The 19,881-nt window shown below is 36.7% G+C and overlaps 1 protein-coding gene across 1 annotated transcript in view; it reads right to left on the bottom strand.

Moving 5' to 3' along the window:
- The window catches only part of LOC121379097 (leucine-rich repeat serine/threonine-protein kinase 1-like), a 76,974-nt gene that overhangs the window by 5,750 nt on the left and 51,343 nt on the right, over positions 1–19,881 (bottom strand). Inside the window, exons 21-31 of the mRNA XM_041507565.1 lie at positions 16,981–17,206; positions 16,255–16,459; positions 15,587–15,703; positions 14,820–14,888; positions 13,064–13,300; positions 12,492–12,746; positions 11,430–11,552; positions 10,302–10,521; positions 5,289–5,440; positions 4,585–4,679; positions 2,742–2,972 (exon numbers count right to left, since the gene is read on the bottom strand). Of these exons, the coding sequence (XP_041363499.1) occupies positions 2,742–2,972; positions 4,585–4,679; positions 5,289–5,440; positions 10,302–10,521; positions 11,430–11,552; positions 12,492–12,746; positions 13,064–13,300; positions 14,820–14,888; positions 15,587–15,703; positions 16,255–16,459; positions 16,981–17,206 (1,930 nt within the window). The remainder of the gene's footprint in view (positions 1–2,741; positions 2,973–4,584; positions 4,680–5,288; positions 5,441–10,301; positions 10,522–11,429; positions 11,553–12,491; positions 12,747–13,063; positions 13,301–14,819; positions 14,889–15,586; positions 15,704–16,254; positions 16,460–16,980; positions 17,207–19,881) is intronic.

Below are 19,881 nucleotides of genomic sequence, written 5' to 3'. Positions count from 1 at the left end.
AGTAGGGGATCACAGCTACATGCACAGTGTGTCATTATAGTCCAAGAAATATCTCTATCAAGTAGGGGATCACAGCTACATGCACAGTGTGTCATTATAGACCAAGCTCCAATGCACAGTGTGTCATTATAGTCCAAGAAATATCTCTATCAAGTAGGGGATCACAAGCTCCAAAACCGGTTTTTGAGGAATACCCGACATGGTAAGCTGCAGAACGTTGCTATGCATTTTTCAATACAATGTCGTCACCTGAAACTATTCAGGGTGGGGTACTAAATGTTTACCGTGGCATGTTACTTTTTTTCCCACTATCATTGTTAGTGTTGTGGGTAAATGTATAGCTATTTTAATCACATGCATCAGAGTATTCTGTAATCTGAACTGATTAAACTCTTAACCACAAATAATATAAATAATTAAATAATAAAACCAACCATGTAACACAAATTCAAAGCTATCCAGAGTCCGGGCCCGGGATGGACATGCCTGAAACCTTAGTGGTATAGGGGCATGTTAAAAGGGTACTCGCTCTGTTAAAAGGGTACTCTCTCTCTGTTAAAAGGGTACTCTCTCTCTCTCTCTCTCTCAAGGGATATGTACAGATAATAAAATAATGACAAAGCTGCTGCAGCTTGCTGTGTCAGATCCAACTAGAGATAGAACACCTACAGAATCTGGAGCTTGGACTATTACAATTAATACTATTCTATTGTAGACGACAAATATCTGATATGAGCAGCTCAGGAGACCAGGTGCTTGGTGTGGTTTTATTACACAGCGGTGGTGGTATTTTCCATCTACCACAATGAGAGATACGTCTTTTGAGAGGTCACGACTTACATCTTTTGCGAGGTCATAACTTCCATAAGCTAAATGACAGTATCACACAGTATGACTCCACATAGATCGTTATACAACAAAATGTACACATGGTTCTTTTCATATTTTATAATCGGAAATACACTTTTTGTCAATTCTTATAATTAAAGTCATCCCCATAATTCAACAAAATACATATTTTAATACTTCTGTTTGGCCTTAATAGAATATATGTTTATAGTATTGTTTTTATAATCTTCATTGAGAGCTGTGGGGTGTAGCAATGCAATGTTTCACTGATAAATCAAGTGGCCACCATATGACGTAATTTTGCAAAATGATGTCATTTCAGTAAGCGATGTCAACTTCCCCAGTCTTAGATCTGTGCACTTTCATGTCTTGTTTAGTTATGTAGCAATTAATTCTGTTTGACGTGTCACGTGATGAACAGAATACTATTCTCATTCATGAAAGAGACCATTTATATTACAACTCGTAAGTTTTCAATCGTACATCAGTCACTTTTGCTCATCATGTACGATTGAAAACACACTGTTAATATAGTGGTCTCTCATGGGAACTCATTATGGATCCCGATATAGGTAAAAGAAAATCATTTATGCCTATTATGAACTATATTATTCTGAAAGTAATAATAAGAAATGTTTTAAACTTTTAAAAAATTTATTGATGTATAACAGTCACAAAAACAGTATCAAATTACTTTGTTTTGCTATATGCATTTGTACAATAATTATTACACATGAATAAATTGAAAAGCAATTCTCACATAAGTACAGTGATTCCTCTAAAGAGGCACTGGGGATGGGTGGCTGTCAACAGAGTCCAGGCAATCCTTCAGTCGGTTACAAATAAATGTAAGATTATGGTGAGAAATAAAATTTCAAAATCGGCTGCTTCCACCGATTATTGCTTGATCCAAGATAAAATGAGTACGAGTCTGCTACTGATGCAGTGGAGAATAAACTACTGGAGACAAAGCCTCTTTCTACACAGACATTGAGCCACAATAATATTCATTTATATTGCAGCAATATATTTCATTTTAACTTATTTTCGTACTTATGGGCATACACTTCAGCTATCTGTCCAACACAGAGGATTAGTGGTTAGTGAGAGAGAAGAGGGTGTAGTGGTCTTACACCTACCCACTGAGTAGTTAAAACTCACTCTGGGTGGAAGCCGGTACAGGGCTGTGAACCCTGTACCTACCAGCTTTATGTTAGTGGTTAGTGAGAGAGAAGAGGGTGTAGTGGTCTTACACCTACCCACTGAGTAGTTAAAACTCACTCTGGGTGGAAGCCGGTACAGGGCTGTGAACCCTGTACCTACCAGCCTTATGTTAGTGGTTAGTGAGAGAGAAGAGGGTGTAGTGGTCTTACACCTACCCACTGAGTAGTTAAAACTCACTCTGGGTGGAAGCCGGTACAGGGCTGCGAACCCTGTACCTACCAGCTTTATGTTAGTGGTTAGTGAGAGAGAAGAGGGTGTAGTGGTCTTACACCTACCCACTGAGTAGTTAAAACTCACTCTGGGTGGAAGCCGGTACAGGGCTGCGAACCCTGTACCTACCAGCTTTATGTTAGTGGTTAGTGAGAGAGAAGAGGGTGTAGTGGTCTTACACCTACCCACTGAGTAGTTAAAACTCACTCTGGGTGGAAGCCGGTACAGGGCTGCGAACCCTGTACCTACCAGCTTTATGTTAGTGGTTAGTGAGAGAGAAGAGGGTGTAGTGGTCTTACACCTACCCACTGAGTAGTTAAAACTCACTCTGGGTGGAAGCCGGTACAGGGCTGCGAACCCTGTACCTACCAGCATTATGTCCGATGACTTAACCACGACACCACCGAGGCTGGTCTGCAGCAATAACAATGACAGGTCTAAAAGTTCCATTATCTTACCCTTCTTTGGTTTTGACTAGTGCTGAGCAGATGTTTGGGACGACTCTGACCTCTGTAATGGTGACTCTGTTTGGGACCTCACCACAGAGATCATGCCTACAGAGCAGAATCACTCCATTCTTCAGTACAATGAGCACGAGATTCTTCTCAGCCATGTGAAACATTCCGTGCACTTGTATATGGCAATGCACCGGCAGCCGCTGCTTCACTATTAACTCCCTTGTCTTGGAACTTCATTAAAAAAAGTCATAATTATCACCTTATGTTCGAATAAAAGTTAAATGGCCGTATTATGCTAACATGAGTCAAGAGAAGACCATTGCAAGTAATGTGTAACAGAAGGTTAAAAAACCTGTAATAGCCCAAATTATTTTACCCAGCTTAATAACCCAGATTAGCTGCCTTAATTAAGTCACCAGGCCTGATTTTCCATCGAATTCTACCAGTTTACATTCAGATTTTAATTTTTTTTCCCATATGTTTTGCAATGTGCTGACTAATTAATTCAGAATTTTATGTTAATAATAATTATCTGGATATGCAAATTATGATTTCTAACAGACTTTGCCTCGACACTGGCTGTTGGTTTTTCAACACTGATATATTACTGAAATTGGATTCCTGGGTTCCAATTGAAAAACGAGCCTAGGCATCAAGCTCATAAAAGTTTAAAGTGTACATTTAAAACATTGTCAAGACCTCGCTAATGCTGCAAATCCCCTCACAATTGCATCGTATCTTATTCCTGTACATCAATTTTCATGAATATCAGATGAGAAATGAAATTGGTAGAGCAGTGATGTTGTAATTTACATTTATATATTGATGCAAAGAGGCCGAATGTGAACTCATTTAAGAATGAAAGTTATAGATTTGCGTCCGAACAATTTTAAAAACACATGAGGCTTTTTTTCATTTTTCATTATTCATTATTTTTATTGATCTACATGTGTATTATTTCCATGGTAGATTCAAGTCCAAATGAGGTCGACACATCAAGAGTTCGACAATTTTCGTCAATGTTTGGAATATACTGCTTCCTGCTTGAGGATTCAATGCTCTACTGGGCTACACTTCAGAATTTATGACGGAGATGGCAGTTTTGGCACGAAGGACCGTGTAGACATTACCACTATTGACGATTTGGAACTTGAATTTGTGTGATGATTATTAAGTGCCTTCTTTGTGCAAATAATGAAAATTTTCAGCAGTACCTTTCACGGCATGCGGGCGGTGGACGCAGATCTATAACTTTCATTCTCATGGCCTAAGATGTCCTGATTCTATTCCTATATGTTACGTTTCATGTAAATTGGATGAGAAATGAAGTTGCTAAAGTGGGGAATTCTAATTTCTATTTTTAGTAACTGTGACCGTGACCTTTGTTGCAAAGAGTCAAAACACAAACATGTTCCTATAACTGAAATTTCTGATGACAACTGAAATTGCTAGAGTGGTGACGCCATATTTATAGTTTTATTAACAGTGACCTTGACCTGTGAAGTAGAGAGGCCAAACTCATTCAAGATATCATAACCCTATTCCCTATATATGAAGTTTTATGAAAATCGGATGAGAAATAAGTCCCTAGAGCAGTGATATCCACTCGATGACTTTGTTTGATTAATGCCTAGTCACAATAAAACATTTCTCAACGGAAAAATGCAAAACCTAAACAAAATGTTTCTTCTTTTCAAACAATATTTAATAAATGGACCTTCTGTTTGAGTCTCCATTATCCTACTGCCTTTAGCAATAAAATTAGCATAACCGTATGTGGCATTTGCACTGTTGTATGCTACCAATTAAATATGCTGCAGTTCATTCTAAATGTAAAAGTTACCAGTAAACAAGCAGACATCCACCATCATCAATGCACCACACAAATCCATCGAACACTGACATGGCACGAATCTCTGGACCATCCAGCTGCCATGACTAAAAAAAGGAAAGGAATGTTTATTTAATGATGCCTCAATAATTGACTAATTGGTGCCTAACATGGTTATTTAAACATTTGGTAGAAATGAGGGGGGGGTAGAGAGAGAGAGAGAGAGAGACAGAGAGAGAGAGAGACAGAGAGAGAACATATTGCAGCTCCCATTGAGGTATCTTGTGTATTCTAGATAAAACACAAATCCATTTATTTGTTTTAGATTCATCTGGGTATGAAAAAAAAAAGTATGTAAATATTGTTTGAATCAGAGAAGCCAATCACACAAAAGTTGAACCTAACAGAAATAAGAGATAATCCTTATAATTAAATATTTGAAACATACTTATTAATAATAATAAAAAATCTTATTTTATTTTGAACTCTTTTTTTTAGCTCTAGAACATTAACTTTCAATAATACAAAGTACTAATATGAAGTGATGCCATGTTATGAGATGTTCCTTGAATGACACAATTTTTACATTCATTACAAAATGAACAAAGTCACGCTGCAATTGCTGGACCAATGGGAAACCTTTAAACTGTAATGAATGTAACAGAAATTTAATTATTCCCTAATATCATCTTACTGTACTACATATCTAAACTTACCTGATTACTGACACAGGATTTCCATCTGTCAAACATATACACATTGAGGTAATATAAAGGACCAAAACCTGTGCTCATCCAAACTTGGGTATGCGACTTCGTATCAAGCTGGTCATTCACTGACAGGCTTTCAAAGCCCATCCCTGGTGATTCTAAATGAAGGAAGGAAGGAAATGTTTTATTTAACGACACATTCAACACATTATATTTACAGTTATATTGCGTCAGACATATGGTTAAGGACCACACAGATATTGAGAGAGGAAACCTGCTATCGCCACTTCATGGGCTATTCTTTTCGATTAGCAGCAAGGGATCTTTTATATGCACCATCCCACAGACAGGGTAGTACATACCACAGCCTTTGATATGCCAGTCGTGTTGCACTGGCTGGAAAGAGAAATAGCCCAATGGGCCCACTGACAGAGATCGATTCCAGACGGACCGCACATCGAGTGAGCACTTTACCACTGGGCTACGTCCCGCCCCTGGTGATTCTAAATAAACATAAACAAGTAAAAGTAATCTTGCAGAATTGCTACATTTATAGGCATGAAAATTACACTGCACCAAAAATCGTTTAGACTGATCTCTAGTGTGGTAACAAGGAGGAATCAATTTTGGTGCCAACGCCAAGTTAGTTTCTACAACAATTATCCTCTTTTACATTATATAAATGGCAGGTGAATTCAACTTTCAGTTTCACCCTTGATATCGTAGCGATCTGCTAATAAATAAAACTCTTGTCTGTGCACAATGCCACACAGTGCTATATGGGTTTCTGCGAAAAGGGTATGGAGGGTAAAATTACCTACCATAAAATCTTGGAAATTAATGAGATATATATTTTAAAGTTTTAAATAGATGAGAATAAGAGAAATGCTGTTTAAAATCTGTCAAAGTTCCTGAAATACAGTGTCCAGTTTTCAAACATTTCAAGCCTATAACCACCTTATGGGGCACTTATGGTCTGTGTTGTTATTATTCTGTAACCTCGAATTATTATTTTGCAGAAAGCCCAATGTTAACAGTGAAACTATATTTGCTATCCACTAGCCTAAGGGCATATTCTCTTTTACTTCTAAGAGATTTAATTGGAAATAGGATTCTGATGGGCAAAACTGAAATTCCTAAAATTATTCTCTCTTTTATTCAAATATTGCACATACATGTATTAGCCAATCATGATCCTCAATTGCTGTAAATAAAAACTACTTTTAAACTTACTATTTTAAAGCTGTTTTTCAGGGGTCGACATAAATGGAACAATAGAAAAATTATGTTTTTTAAGGTGATTTGAGAGACTTAACTTACAGGTGACATATATCGTACTAGACGTGTGTACTGCCTGGTTAAACCAGTAAGGGTTTAAAAAGACAGACAGATAGCCTGTTCAGATGGATAGTCTGTGGTTGGTCGGCATGAAAGACAATCGATCACATGACAGATAGCCTGTTTAGATGGATATAGTCTGTGGTTGGTCGGCATGAAAGACAATCGATCACATGACAGATAGCCCGCTAAGATGGATATAGTCTGTGGTTGGTCGGCATGAAAGACAATCGATCACATGACAGATAGCCCGCTAAGATGGATATAGTCTGTGGTTGGTCGGCATGAAAGACAATCGATCACATGACAGATAGCCCGCTAAGATGGATATAGTCTGTGGTTGGTCGGCATGAAAGACAATCGATCACATGACAGATAGCCCGCTAAGATGGATATAGTCTGTGGTTGGTCAGTATAACCACTATGAATGCTGTTTCCAGAACTGTACCAGTTGTTTTTATTGTAATTTGCCCCTAAAATATTGTTAGCAAAACGAGTATTTTAAAAATAAATGTTTTACTTGATTTTGTTTTATTATAATAGTCTGTCTGAAACAAGTATTTCATATTGACTGCATGTTTTTTAGTCCTAAGAAACTGAAATTTCCACATAGTCCACACTGGTCATCAAGTAGTTCACATGCAGGTGTAGTTTAGGCATTTAAATTAAAATAAATAGTTCCCAGGAGGTATTTTTAGGCATTTTAATTACAACAAATAGTTCCTAGGGGGTATTTGTAGGTGTTTTAATTAAAACAGATACTTCACAGAGAGTAGCTTAGGTGTTTTAATTAAAACAGATACTTCACAGAGAGTAGTGTAGGTGTTTTAATTAAAACAGATACTTCACAGAGGGTAGTTTAGGTGTTTTAATTAAAACAGATACTTCACAGAGAGTAGTTTAGGTGTTTTAATTAAAACAGATACTTCACAGAGGGTATTTTGGGTGTTTTAATTAAAACAGATACTTCACAGAGGGTAGTTTAGGTGTTTTAATTAAAACAGATATTTCACAGAGGGTAGTTTAGGTGTTTTAATTAAAACAGATACTTCACAGAGAGTAGTTTAGGTGTTTTAATTAAAACAGATACTTCACAGAGGGTAGTTTAGGTGTTTTAATTACAACAAATAGTTCCCAGGGGGTATTTGTAGGTGTTTTAATTAAAACAGATACTTCACAGAGAGTAGTTTAGGTGTTTTAATTAAAACAGATACTTCACAGAGGGTAGTTTAGGTGTTTTAATTAAAACAGATACTTCACAGAGGGTAGTTTAGGTGTTTTAATTAAAACAGATACTTCACAGAGGGTAGTTTAGAGGGTAGTTTAGGTGTTTTAATTAAAACAGATACTTCACAGAGGGTAGTTTAGGTGTTTTAATTAAAACAGATACTTCACAGAGAGTAGTTTAGGTGTTTTAATTAAAACAGATACTTCACAGAGGGTAGTTTAGGTGTTTTAATTAAAACAGATACTTCACAGAGAGTAGTTTAGGTGTTTTAATTAAAACAGATACTTCACAGAGAGTAGTTTAGGTGTTTTAATTAAAACAGATACTTCACAGAGAGTAGTTTAGGTGTTTTAATTAAAACAGATACTTCACAGAGAGTAGTTTAGGTGTTTTAATTAAAACAGATACTTCACAGAGGGTAGTTTAGGTGTTTTAATTACAACAAATAGTTCCCAGGGGGTATTTGTAGGTGTTTTAATTACAACAGATAGTTCCCAGGGGGTATTTGTAGGTGTTTTAATTAAAACAGATAGTTCCCAGGGGGTATTTGTAGGTGTTTTAATTAAAACAGATACTTCACAGAGGGTAGTTTAGGCGTTTTAATTAAAACAGATACTTCACAGAGGGTAGTTTAGGCGTTTTAATTAAAACAGATACTTCACAGAGGGTAGTTTAGGTGTTTTAATTAAAACAGATACTTCACAGAGGGTAGTTTAGAGGGTAGTTTAGGTGTTTTAATTAAAACAGATACTTCACAGAGAGTAGTTTAGGTGTTTTAATTAAAACAGATACTTCACAGAGGGTAGTTTAGGTGTTTTAATTAAAACAGATACTTCACAGAGAGTAGTTTAGGTGTTTTAATTAAAACAGATACTTCACAGAGAGTAGTTTAGGTGTTTTAATTAAAACAGATACTTCACAGAGAGTAGTTTAGGTGTTTTAATTAAAACAGATACTTCACAGAGGGTAGTTTAGGTGTTTTAATTACAACAAATAGTTCCCAGGGGGTATTTGTAGGTGTTTTAATTACAACAGATAGTTCCCAGGGGGTATTTGTAGGTGTTTTAATTAAAACAGATAGTTCCCAGGGGGTATTTGTAGGTGTTTTAATTAAAACAGATACTTCACAGAGGGTAGTTTAGGCGTTTTAATTAAAACAGATACTTCACAGAGGGTAGTTTAGGCATTTTAATTAAAACAGATACTTCACAGAGGGTAGTTTAGGCGTTTTAATTAAAACAGATACTTCACAGAGGGTAGTTTAGGCGTTTTAATTAAAACAGATACTTCACAGAGGGTAGTTTAGGCGTTTTAATTAAAACAGATACTTCACAGAGGGTAGTTTAGGCGTTTTAATTAAAACAGATACTTCACAGAGGGTAGTTTAGGCGTTTTAATTAAAACAGATACTTCACAGAGGGTAGTTTAGGTGTTTTAATTAAAACAGATACTTCACAGAGGGTAGTTTAGGTGTTTTAATTAAAACAGATACTTCAGAGAGTAGTTTAGGTGTTTTAATTAAAACAGATACTTCACAGAGGGTAGTTTAGGTGTTTTAATTAAAACAGATACTTCACAGAGAGTAGTTTAGGTGTTTTAATTAAAACAGATACTTCACAGAGAGTAGTTTAGGTGTTTTAATTAAAACAGCTCATGAGCAACACACATGAACTTACAGTACTCTGTATTATATAATCAGAATTACAAACTTCCAATTATGTCTGTCTAAAATGGAATTGAGATCTCAAATGCAATTTATTTCCACAATCAATAGTCAGTTAGAATGCAATCTGATTAAAATTAGCTCTACTGATCTACCAGTAGATCTAACAGCAATGTGTGGACTCTCATGTCCAGGTGACATTTCATCTGTAAATAACAATTTAACTATCGACCAATTACACTTCATCTTTTATAGCATTATTTGGGAGCATACATATTCTAAAAATATCGAGTGAGACTATTTATGCAATAGGTGAACTTGTTGGTCTATTTCAACATTGAAAAAAAGGGGGAAAAGTGCAGTAATAAACTCTAGATTGTATACTAGTATAAACAGATTTTATGACTATACCATCACGTTGTGTTTTTTTTGTCTTGAAATTTTATATTGAAATTAGTTTCCGGCATACTTAGTAATGCACCCGAATCATTTTGTATACCCTCGGCATAATCCCGAATGTTTTCAAATTCTTTTCAAATCACTGGCATGATTTTGCAAGTAAGGTTTTGATTGGTCGAATGAAAGGTCAACTGGACATGAGCTCCAACAGGGTGCTGTTAGATCCACAGGTAATAGTAATTAACCAGTAGAGCTAATTTTAATTAGAATGGTTAGAACGCTGTTATTTTTCAGCTCTGGTGGGGAAATTATATATATACACAAAGCTACATTAACTATATCCATAATAAAATGTTTTTGAAGCAAACAGATGGACTATAAAATGAAGTACCTGATCCAGAATCATTCATGTTGAGTGCTTCTTGTGTGGGTATGGAGGATGCACAGAAGATTTTCAAATCTTTGCCCAGCACCACAACATCGCGGAGGTGACAGAACTGTGGCGACCGAGCGATATCGATGATGGTGGCGGCGGTGGGGCGAAGGTCTGGCTCCTGCGACCAGCAAATAGCCATCAGATCCAGAATGTAACACGGGTACACACTAGCTTCCTGAAAACATGTTACACGGACTTAAAACATTTCTTAATTGCTTGACTATTAATATCTTTATTTATTTATTTCAATATTATTTATTTATTTAACATTTCTATTGACAGTATTTATTCATTTCTTCATTCATTTAGTTATTAATAGGTTTTTAAAAATATAAAATTATTTTTTAATTTAAAAAAATACAGCAGATTAGAATAGCTCTACTGAAAGAATAAATATATAATCTAGTCTATTTTTAATATTTAGGCATTTAGAATAGACCATAAACATCTGTTGGTAGTGATAGGCTGAGAAAGGTTGGGAAACTATGCAACCAGAGTTGTCACCTTCATAATCCAAGTGTCCTATTTCTGTGTCTTACTACTGACCATATACATGTACCTACTCTTGGCACCCACTGCCTCATTTCCCGCTTTCAGAAAAGTCCCCTATTGGCTATCAATTTGAAAAACTGATTTTGTCTCTTGCATAATGGCACTGCTGACCAATTAATGTATAGTCAGCATTTAACAAGAAAGGAATATATATGTTACTTCTTTAAATTTTGTTCAAACAACCAAATGCATTCATTACTGTCAAACAAAAAACTTCCAATAGTAATTTTGACAGAATTATAAGGATATGCAAAGTGACGTCATTCAATTAGTAAACACCATTCAAATTAAAAACCAGTTAAGTCAGCTTTGCAATACTGTTGTGGTCAAAACGTACTTGGTCGTGGCCATTATTTGCTGTAAAAACCAAATTGTACTCAGTTTGCTCAGCCGAGCCTTACAACATCCAATGAAACCGTACAAAGCACTCCCGACATTGGGAGACCCGGCTATGTGTGTCAAGGATACTTATGGAGTAACGTGCCGGAATAACACTCTTGGTTTACGAGATGGGAATGTGTGAGTGGTCACCTCTCTTGTGATTGCTGGTCGCTTGCCCTGACACACCAGAGTGCTGGGGTTGTGAACGTCCAAAAATGGCAGACGGCATGTGATCAGCTCATAGATAAACATACCAAAAGAAAAGATGTCGACCTGAAAAAGAATACAACAAGAAAATTGCACTTAACATACGGTGTTCAAACAATGACATGACTCCTATTTCCTAACCGATGCAACAGAAAATCAGTGGATCAGCAAGTAGTACAACACCCATCAAGTCACTTCCTGAGCAAATAATTAATAGATAAAAAGATAGTTTCCATTTATCCTTACTCCCATGTCCATATAGAATTTATACGACACAGCATATTTAGAATGACACTGAAGAGGGTGAGTGTAGGTATGGGGTAACCATAAGCATACAAGGCGGGGGACATGGGGCTTAACTGCCACCACCCCTTCAGTGCTGGAGCAAATCCTCAAATTCAGGCAAAAACGATACAGATATTTGTACAAAATTAGCTGGCCTGAAACCTTTCCACCATTCTACTCACAATTATATTAGTTGTAAACGGTGAAAAAATGTGTAGTTATTCGTTTGCAGCCCTATATATAACTGTGTGGCAGTAATGCTAATATTAATAAATATTGTTATCTAGATTCGGGCATTTTCGTTCATTCAGCCAAAAATCAGCATGCCCCACTACACAAATGGGAGCCTGTACAGCTATAGGGGCAACATAAAAATTTTGGACTTTGTCAGATCTTTTTATTTGCATTCCAAATGCATACTTATCAAAAGCTAGATTGTTATAGCTGTTTCTTCCATTTCAAACACAGTATAATTTTACTATTGTGTACAGTAGTTGTTTTCAATCTGAATGGTTGAATGGAACTAATATAGGTTCACGCAATGTTTTAACTATGATTTTCCCCTACATGGCAAAAACACCATATTTAAAAAAAATTACTGGCACCAAAATTAATAATAATAAATTGAATATAAAAAAACTCATAACAAAACTTAATATAAAAAAAAAAACACTCCTGCAAAAATCTCTAAAATAGTAGTTTTTGACTTTTAAATCTCACTTTTTCTGTGTAAGTATCCTTGCCAGCATGCTGTAAGATTTCAGGTGCAATGAAGGGTGGGGTTCCACCAAAGCCTTTGGATCCAGTTAGGATGTCGACTGACTGACTGATTCCATAATCTGCCAGCTTGACCAGAACCGTGGATGATGGTCGCGCCTCGCTGGAGGTGGGGATGGTCCACACGAGGATGTTCTCAGACTTGAGGTCACGGTATATGATGTTGTGATTGTGAAGATACATCAAGGCATCAGCAATCTGCACAAAGGAAACCATGTCCAACATCAACCTGGAGTTCACCAACTTCATAAAATTATTATAACAAGCAACATGTAGGCTAGTGAAACCATTGTCATGATGACATCACAAAACAGACAATTCTTTGTTATGACGTATTATAATTACCAGAAATGTACAACAAAATTACTCTTAATTAGTAATTTTATTAAAAGTAAAATATATCTACAAAAGGATGAGTCAGTTTTAGAACTTTATTTTAAGATCCATGTTCTATAAATAATAATCATAATAATCACAACAATCAATGTTTCACATTTAATAATATTTATACCTACCTGAAGAATCACTTGTCGGATAACAAACAGCGGCAATGTCTGGCCATTTTGACCAATAGTTTTGAGGATCCTATGGAGACCCCCCTGAGGGGCTAGACTAAGTAAAAGTGACAATGGTTGGAGTGCCAGGCCTAACAAAGGGACAATGTTTGTATGTTGAATTTTCTCCAGAATCGAGATCTCCTGGCGTGCTGTTAAATATGACTGACATGCTACTTCCATTCGCTGCTCCATGCCCTGCAAATAAATACATTAAAACAACACGTCAGTCCAATATTTGATGTATGCAAAAACAGGCCAATAGAATGCACTACTGGTACTAACAATAGTTAAAAATATACAAAGCATACTGACACATTATTCATTACTTTTGTTACAAGTCACAACTGACATGCAGTTATTTTAATAAATTTTGACAAAGTTCTATCGATTTCACCCTGTTTTCCATTGAATGAGAATGAGGATTACAAAAACCAAAGCACCAGGTCTTGTTTCAGTTTTCAATTGGTTGCATTTTACTAGTGCCAAAAAATACTGATTATCACCTTCATTTTCCTTTTACAAATTAATTATAATAATTGTGTTTATAATAGCATATTAAACTATTTTGCTAAAATTTTATTCTCAAAAATTTAATGCATATTGTGTAATATATACAAGTCAAATAATTATTGTAAAATTAATTTCATAGTACATGTTATACTTATTTAGTTTTACTTCCTAACCTTTTTTTTTTAATTTTAGTTTTTGGGGATTAAAACAAAAATTGCATCATACAAATAATGCTCTAATTATCATCTACATTGATCAAGTTTTGAATTTCAGTTATGTAATGAAAAGTGACTCCTTATTTACTGCTGTTGACTCCCAGTTTTGAATTATGCAAGTCACACTGACTACCACATATATACATCTGACTTAATGCATCTCCAACCTGGATAACACAGGTTAAAATCAATGCTCTATGTTATGACCAAAATGGTTGCCAATGTGACCAAAATGTTGGCAAGTAACACCTGCAAGAACATTCAACATATTAAGATCAACCGGGTTATGTCTCTTCTGTACAGCATAAACCATTGAACTGTGTAATGCTTTTGACAGCATTGTGCGGTTGGAGCACTTCATTATTTGGAACAGACACATATATGTACATGTATACACGGTTTCTCGACTGTTCATTATGGAGTCCATGTTAATTTACATCATAATCAGTACGATTCAAAACTCAAACAAGGTACTTTAATTAGTGCTTTAGTTTATGCATACAGCTGTTTGGAATATCTTAAATGATTTCAATTTCTTGGATCATGTATGTAACAAGCCAATCTGAGGTCTTCCAATTGCATATGCATATACATGTTTACAGGTGATTATTTTATAAAAAAAGAAATTCACAAACTTATGCGTGAACGGTCTCTCCGATTCACACAGTTTGCAGATCATGTTTTTTGTTCATACGCTGATGAACGTAAAAGAAATAACAAACTAGCCTAAGAAGAATAAGGTATAAACACGAGTGTAGAGCACTGATTATAAGTTGATCACAGTGTGAAGAAGCAGTATAAACACGAGTGTAGAGCACTGATTATAAGTTGATCACAGTGTGAAGAAGCAGTATAAACAATGTTTAAGTGTAAATCATATCCACATGGAAAAATATCAAATGAAGTGAGCACTCTCTCTCTCTTTGACCTACATGGCCGAAAAATCAAATGTGAACTTTATTTCAAATATTAATGTTTAAGTGGATCACCTCTTTTGATGAATGTTTTTCTTTGTTGTAGAGAATCTTGATAGCAACAGGAACTGCTGGCTCTTGTCCCTGCAATACAATTAATTTGCATACTGATATCCAGCCATGGTTCAAGTGCACTACCCTGGACATGTGACCAGCTCCCTAAGTCACTACATTATTAAGCAAGAGGAAGGAAGCCTGTCACAATGTAGACAACCTAACCCAACACTTCAACAACAAATGATATGTCAGAAGTTATGTTCATAACAGGCATACTTAACAGTTTTCTGCCAAAAATTATTCACACCCACAGCAATGGATATTTTACAATACTTCACCAATCTAGAGAAAAGGAGCACTGCCACCACAATGCAATACCCCACCTAGAAGCTAGGAGTATTTTCAATGCACTTTTCCTAGATAAAATAGCACACATCATGGCTTTAGATTCATCAATCATGGAATACTGGTTGGAATGGGAAATAACAATGGGACTATTGACATAAAAGCTCCAACATTAAACTACTCACCAATCCAACTAGTGAACAAAGAAATATTTCAAAATACATGACTCACTTATGCCTAAAATTAATCAGCTTCTATTTATCTTTTATTTAGCATTAACAACTACACAAAAATAATATTTATTCATTATTAGCACCAACAATTAAATATTTGTTTTAATGATTTGCACCTACAAGAAATTAACTTTAGCACCTACATGTACATTGACAAAACATTTATTCATCATTGGCACGACTCACGTACCATGGACTTGTACTCACCTTTCTGAAGAGATATCCCGCGAACACGTCTCCAAATGTTCCACGACCAAGATGTTCTCCCATGTCCAGTCTATCAGTATGTGTGACCACTAGGTCATTACTCAAGTCTGAGAAAACCTACAGTTTTAACCATACCATTAGACATAAGTAATGCCATTCATTATCCGTAAGATAGAAAAACAGTCGTAGTTTGTATTAGCTTATATATATATATACATGTATGTACAGAGACACATTGTTCAACAAGAAAATACCGGTATTAATAATGAGAATCAGCTGAAATATTATCGATCATCAGTTATCATTGGGGTGAGGTGGGGTGGGGGCTCTAACCAATCATCAAACATCAGTTATAATCAATTACGGAATATCATTTCATATCTAGCAATGTTACAATTTAGATTAGGAATTTTCATAATATTCCCAAAACATAATCTTTTTTTAGAAAAGATCTAGTCCAACATACAATGTTCAGGAAATGTCTATTAAAAATACAATTTCCATGTCCAAATAATAATTATATTATGCAAATTCAGAATTAATCAGTCACTTAAATTAGCACATATGGTAAAAAATCCATCAATGGATTCTTATGAACAGCATGATGTAAAGTTGAAGGAAAGGAGTGGATTGTGGTAGATTGTACTGAAACCAAGGCCTGCACTGACCACATCAGGAGCTATGTAGAATGTCTGACTGCAGCCGTCTAGCCCGAGGAGGTGGACCGGTGACACAGATTCATGTACAGGACAACACGTGTCCACCCCATTGAGCACGTCCAGAATACACCGCTCCACCAAGTAGCTGTACATGACACTCTCCTGGTCACCATGGTTACGGTGGTGTTGAAGAGTCTGACCAGCCAGCAGACGGCTAAAAATGAGCAAATCCATTTAGACATCTTAAAGTCTGAACCACATTTTTAACAACTATGATAAATTACTCTCCTACCTTTAATTACCTTTAGATTTCCCGAACATGTTGTCGATGCTTGCTCAGTAGGAACATAAGTACATGATATTTGAAATCTCTTTACAATGAATACTTAAACTATCTGAGTATAAAAAGTAAATATTTTTGTCATATATGGCTTGTTTACTTAATTGTCAGAAACATTTTCATTGGTTTTCTTGACAAATACAGCCAATAGATGCACGCCTTATTAATGGCACAAAATTGTAAACAATACAGCGTTCAGGTTGAAATGAGAGAAAAAGATATTTAATTCCAAGAATGTAGAATGTAATAAGAATTAGTTGCTTTAAAAAACAATTATAGTGAATTTGAAAAACAAATCTGGATACCTGGCATAAATTTTATGAAAATCCCAGAACATTGGTCACCCTGACATCACCAGAAAGTGGAACTTACAGAAAGTTTGATCATATACTCACTCTGGTCTCTGTGGTTCAAACACATCATCAGCAGGAACATCGACTTGGCCAACTGCTACTGTAACAGCACTGGGCTCTGTGGTGACGTCCCGATTCACCATCATCCAGCTTTCCTTGGAATGCTGGGATCTCTGTCTCAAGACTTCTTCATTTAGGCACTGCGGACAGGGAATCACCCGCGTGATCAGATATCGACCTTCACAGTTCTGACAAAATCGCTGTTCACCTGATACAAAACAACAATTCTGTGGAAGTAAATATCTCGGCTACCATAAACTGATTTGATGTTCTTCATAGTTGCTTCAATAGTTCATCTCAATGAATGTTGAAATGAATTTTTTTTTTTAGTACGGTAAATAAATGTAAAATTCATGATTAATCTAATTCTTTAAAAACATATTTTAATTGATTTTTAAATTAATGTTGTTGTTTTTTGCATTTTAATTTGTGTTTAACATTCATTGAAATGAACATACATAGGTGCCACTATAAAGCACATGTCACTGATCTAGGACATATTATAATACTATATAATGTGTGAGAAATGGTGCTAAACTAAACATTGGCAAAACATGCAAAAAATGATGCTGCCAAAGCCATGATCAGGAAATAAAAAAAATAAAAAAAATGTTTTATTTAACGACGCACTCAACACATTTTATTTATGTTTATATGGCGTCAGACATATGGTTAAGGACCACACAGATTTTGAGAGGAAACCTGCTGTCGCCACTACATGGGCTACTCTTTCCGATTAGCAGCAAGGGATTTTTATTTGTGCTTCCCACAGGCAGGATAGCACAAACCATGGCCTTTGTTGAACCAGTTATGGATCACTGGTCAGAGCAAGTGGTTTACACCTACCCATGCCTCAACTGGGATCCGAACCCAGTACCTACCAGCCTGTAGACCGATGGCCTAACCACTACGCCACCAAGGCCGGTCTGATCAGGAAATAATCCCTAAGTTCATGATTATTCTTAAGCCAATATTTTAAGACTGGGCTTAATCCTGTCAATTCTAGCTGATTAAACATACCACATATTGTATAGTCACTGGTAAGTAATTTTTTATTTAAAAAAAAATCCAAAACAATTTTTAAAATTCATAACTGGGAGGGAATGCTTTATTTAACGACACACTCAACACATTTTATTTATGGTTATATGGCATCAGACATACGGTTAAGGACCACACAGATATTGAGAGAGAGAAACACGTTGTCGCCACTTAATGGGCTACTCTTTATGCATCATCCCACAGACAGGATAACACATACCATGGCATTTGATATACCAGTCGTGGTGCACTGGCTGGAGCGAGAAATAGCCCAATGGGCCCACTGATGGGTATCGATCCCATCAAGCGACCGGTTATAAAATATACTGAAGGCCAAAAGAAACTTTACCATAGTTTTAAGTCACTCTGGTGTAAAAACAACAAAAGATAGTCGCATGAGGTAAAATATATTGACTAGATCAATATGTCAACATTAACATAACTAAAAATGAGTGTCATTCATCATCTGATAATGACGTCACATTTTCCCAAAGTGAGGTGGTGTACACAAATCGAGCTTTCAACTTCATGGACGACATGCAAAGCATACAGACAATCACTCAAGTCCAATAACAAGTCACATTAATAGCGTGTGTGACCACCCCTTGCCCCAATACAAGCAATAATTCTCCGACGCATAGAAAAAATCAGTCGTCTGATGAGGTCACGTGGGACGCGTTGCCATTCTTCTTGAAGGGCCTGGATCAGTTCCTGTTGGTTGGCTGGAGGGTGTGGTCGTTGTCGAACACGGCGATCCAAAACATCCCAGAGGTGTTCTATGGGGGACATGTCTGGGGAGCGTGCAGGCCACGGCAATACGTTTATGTTGTTGGCTCTAAGGAAGTTCTGTACGATTCTGGCTGTATGAGGTCTGGCGTTGTCTTGCTGAAAAATGACACCACGTGGCTGCCGTTGGAGAAATGGTATTGCAGTTGGACGAAGAATGTCATCCCTGTAACGTTGAGCTGTCAAGTTTCCGTGAACGATGACCAATGGTGTCCTTTCCTGTGCACACATACCTCCCCACACCATGACACTCCCTCCACCATATGGCACGACCTCCTGAAACGCAAGAAGCCACCACTCGTTCTCCCCTACGGCGGTACACACGCTGTCTTCCATCAACTCTGAACAAACAGAACCGGCTTTCATCAGTGAAAAGAACCTGCAGCCAATCACGTCGCTGCCAACGTCGTACAGTCCTAGCCCATGTCAATCTCAAACGACGATGTTGTGGTGTCAGTAAGTGTCCTCTATATGGTCTGTAAGCCCTTATTCCATGAGTCCTGAGTCGCCTGGCCACTGTCTGTCTACTAACCCTGTGACCTAAGGCATTCATTGCTGATGACGTCACTGTCAGGAAGCGATTTCGTAGATGCAAGGTACGCAAGTACCGGTCATCACGGGGCGAAGTCACCCTGGGTCTGCCTGTTCTTGGCCTGTCTGATGTCTGCCCTGTTTGCCTGTAGCATTGCATCAAGTTTGTAACAGTAACACGGGAACAACCGAAGGTTCTGGCGATGTGGGCATGAGTGGCTCCCATCTGTATCATACCCAGGGCTCTCTCGCGTGGTTCTGGTGTCAGTCGTGGCATTCCTATGGTGGTTTTTTATCTGTGTGGATGTCTGACAAGCCGTCTAAACCGTTTTTATACCCTTATTGCACATGCAATTGCTGTTGTTCATAGTGCACAAGTTTTTCTACATACATTATTGTTGTGTTTGGGCTATGTGTTTTGAATTGAGTTACTTTTTAAAAACAATTAATTTTTTCTTAAATTCCAAATTGAAAATGGTAAAGTTTCTTTTGGCCTTCAGTATATGTCATGGGAAAGATGTGCGA

Source organism: Gigantopelta aegis, chromosome 8 (assembly GCF_016097555.1).
Source record: "Gigantopelta aegis isolate Gae_Host chromosome 8, Gae_host_genome, whole genome shotgun sequence".
Lineage (NCBI taxonomy): Eukaryota > Metazoa > Mollusca > Gastropoda > Neomphalida > Peltospiridae > Gigantopelta > Gigantopelta aegis.
Note: the sequence above shows the minus strand (reverse complement) of the source record. Positions and strands in the feature narration are given on the sequence as shown.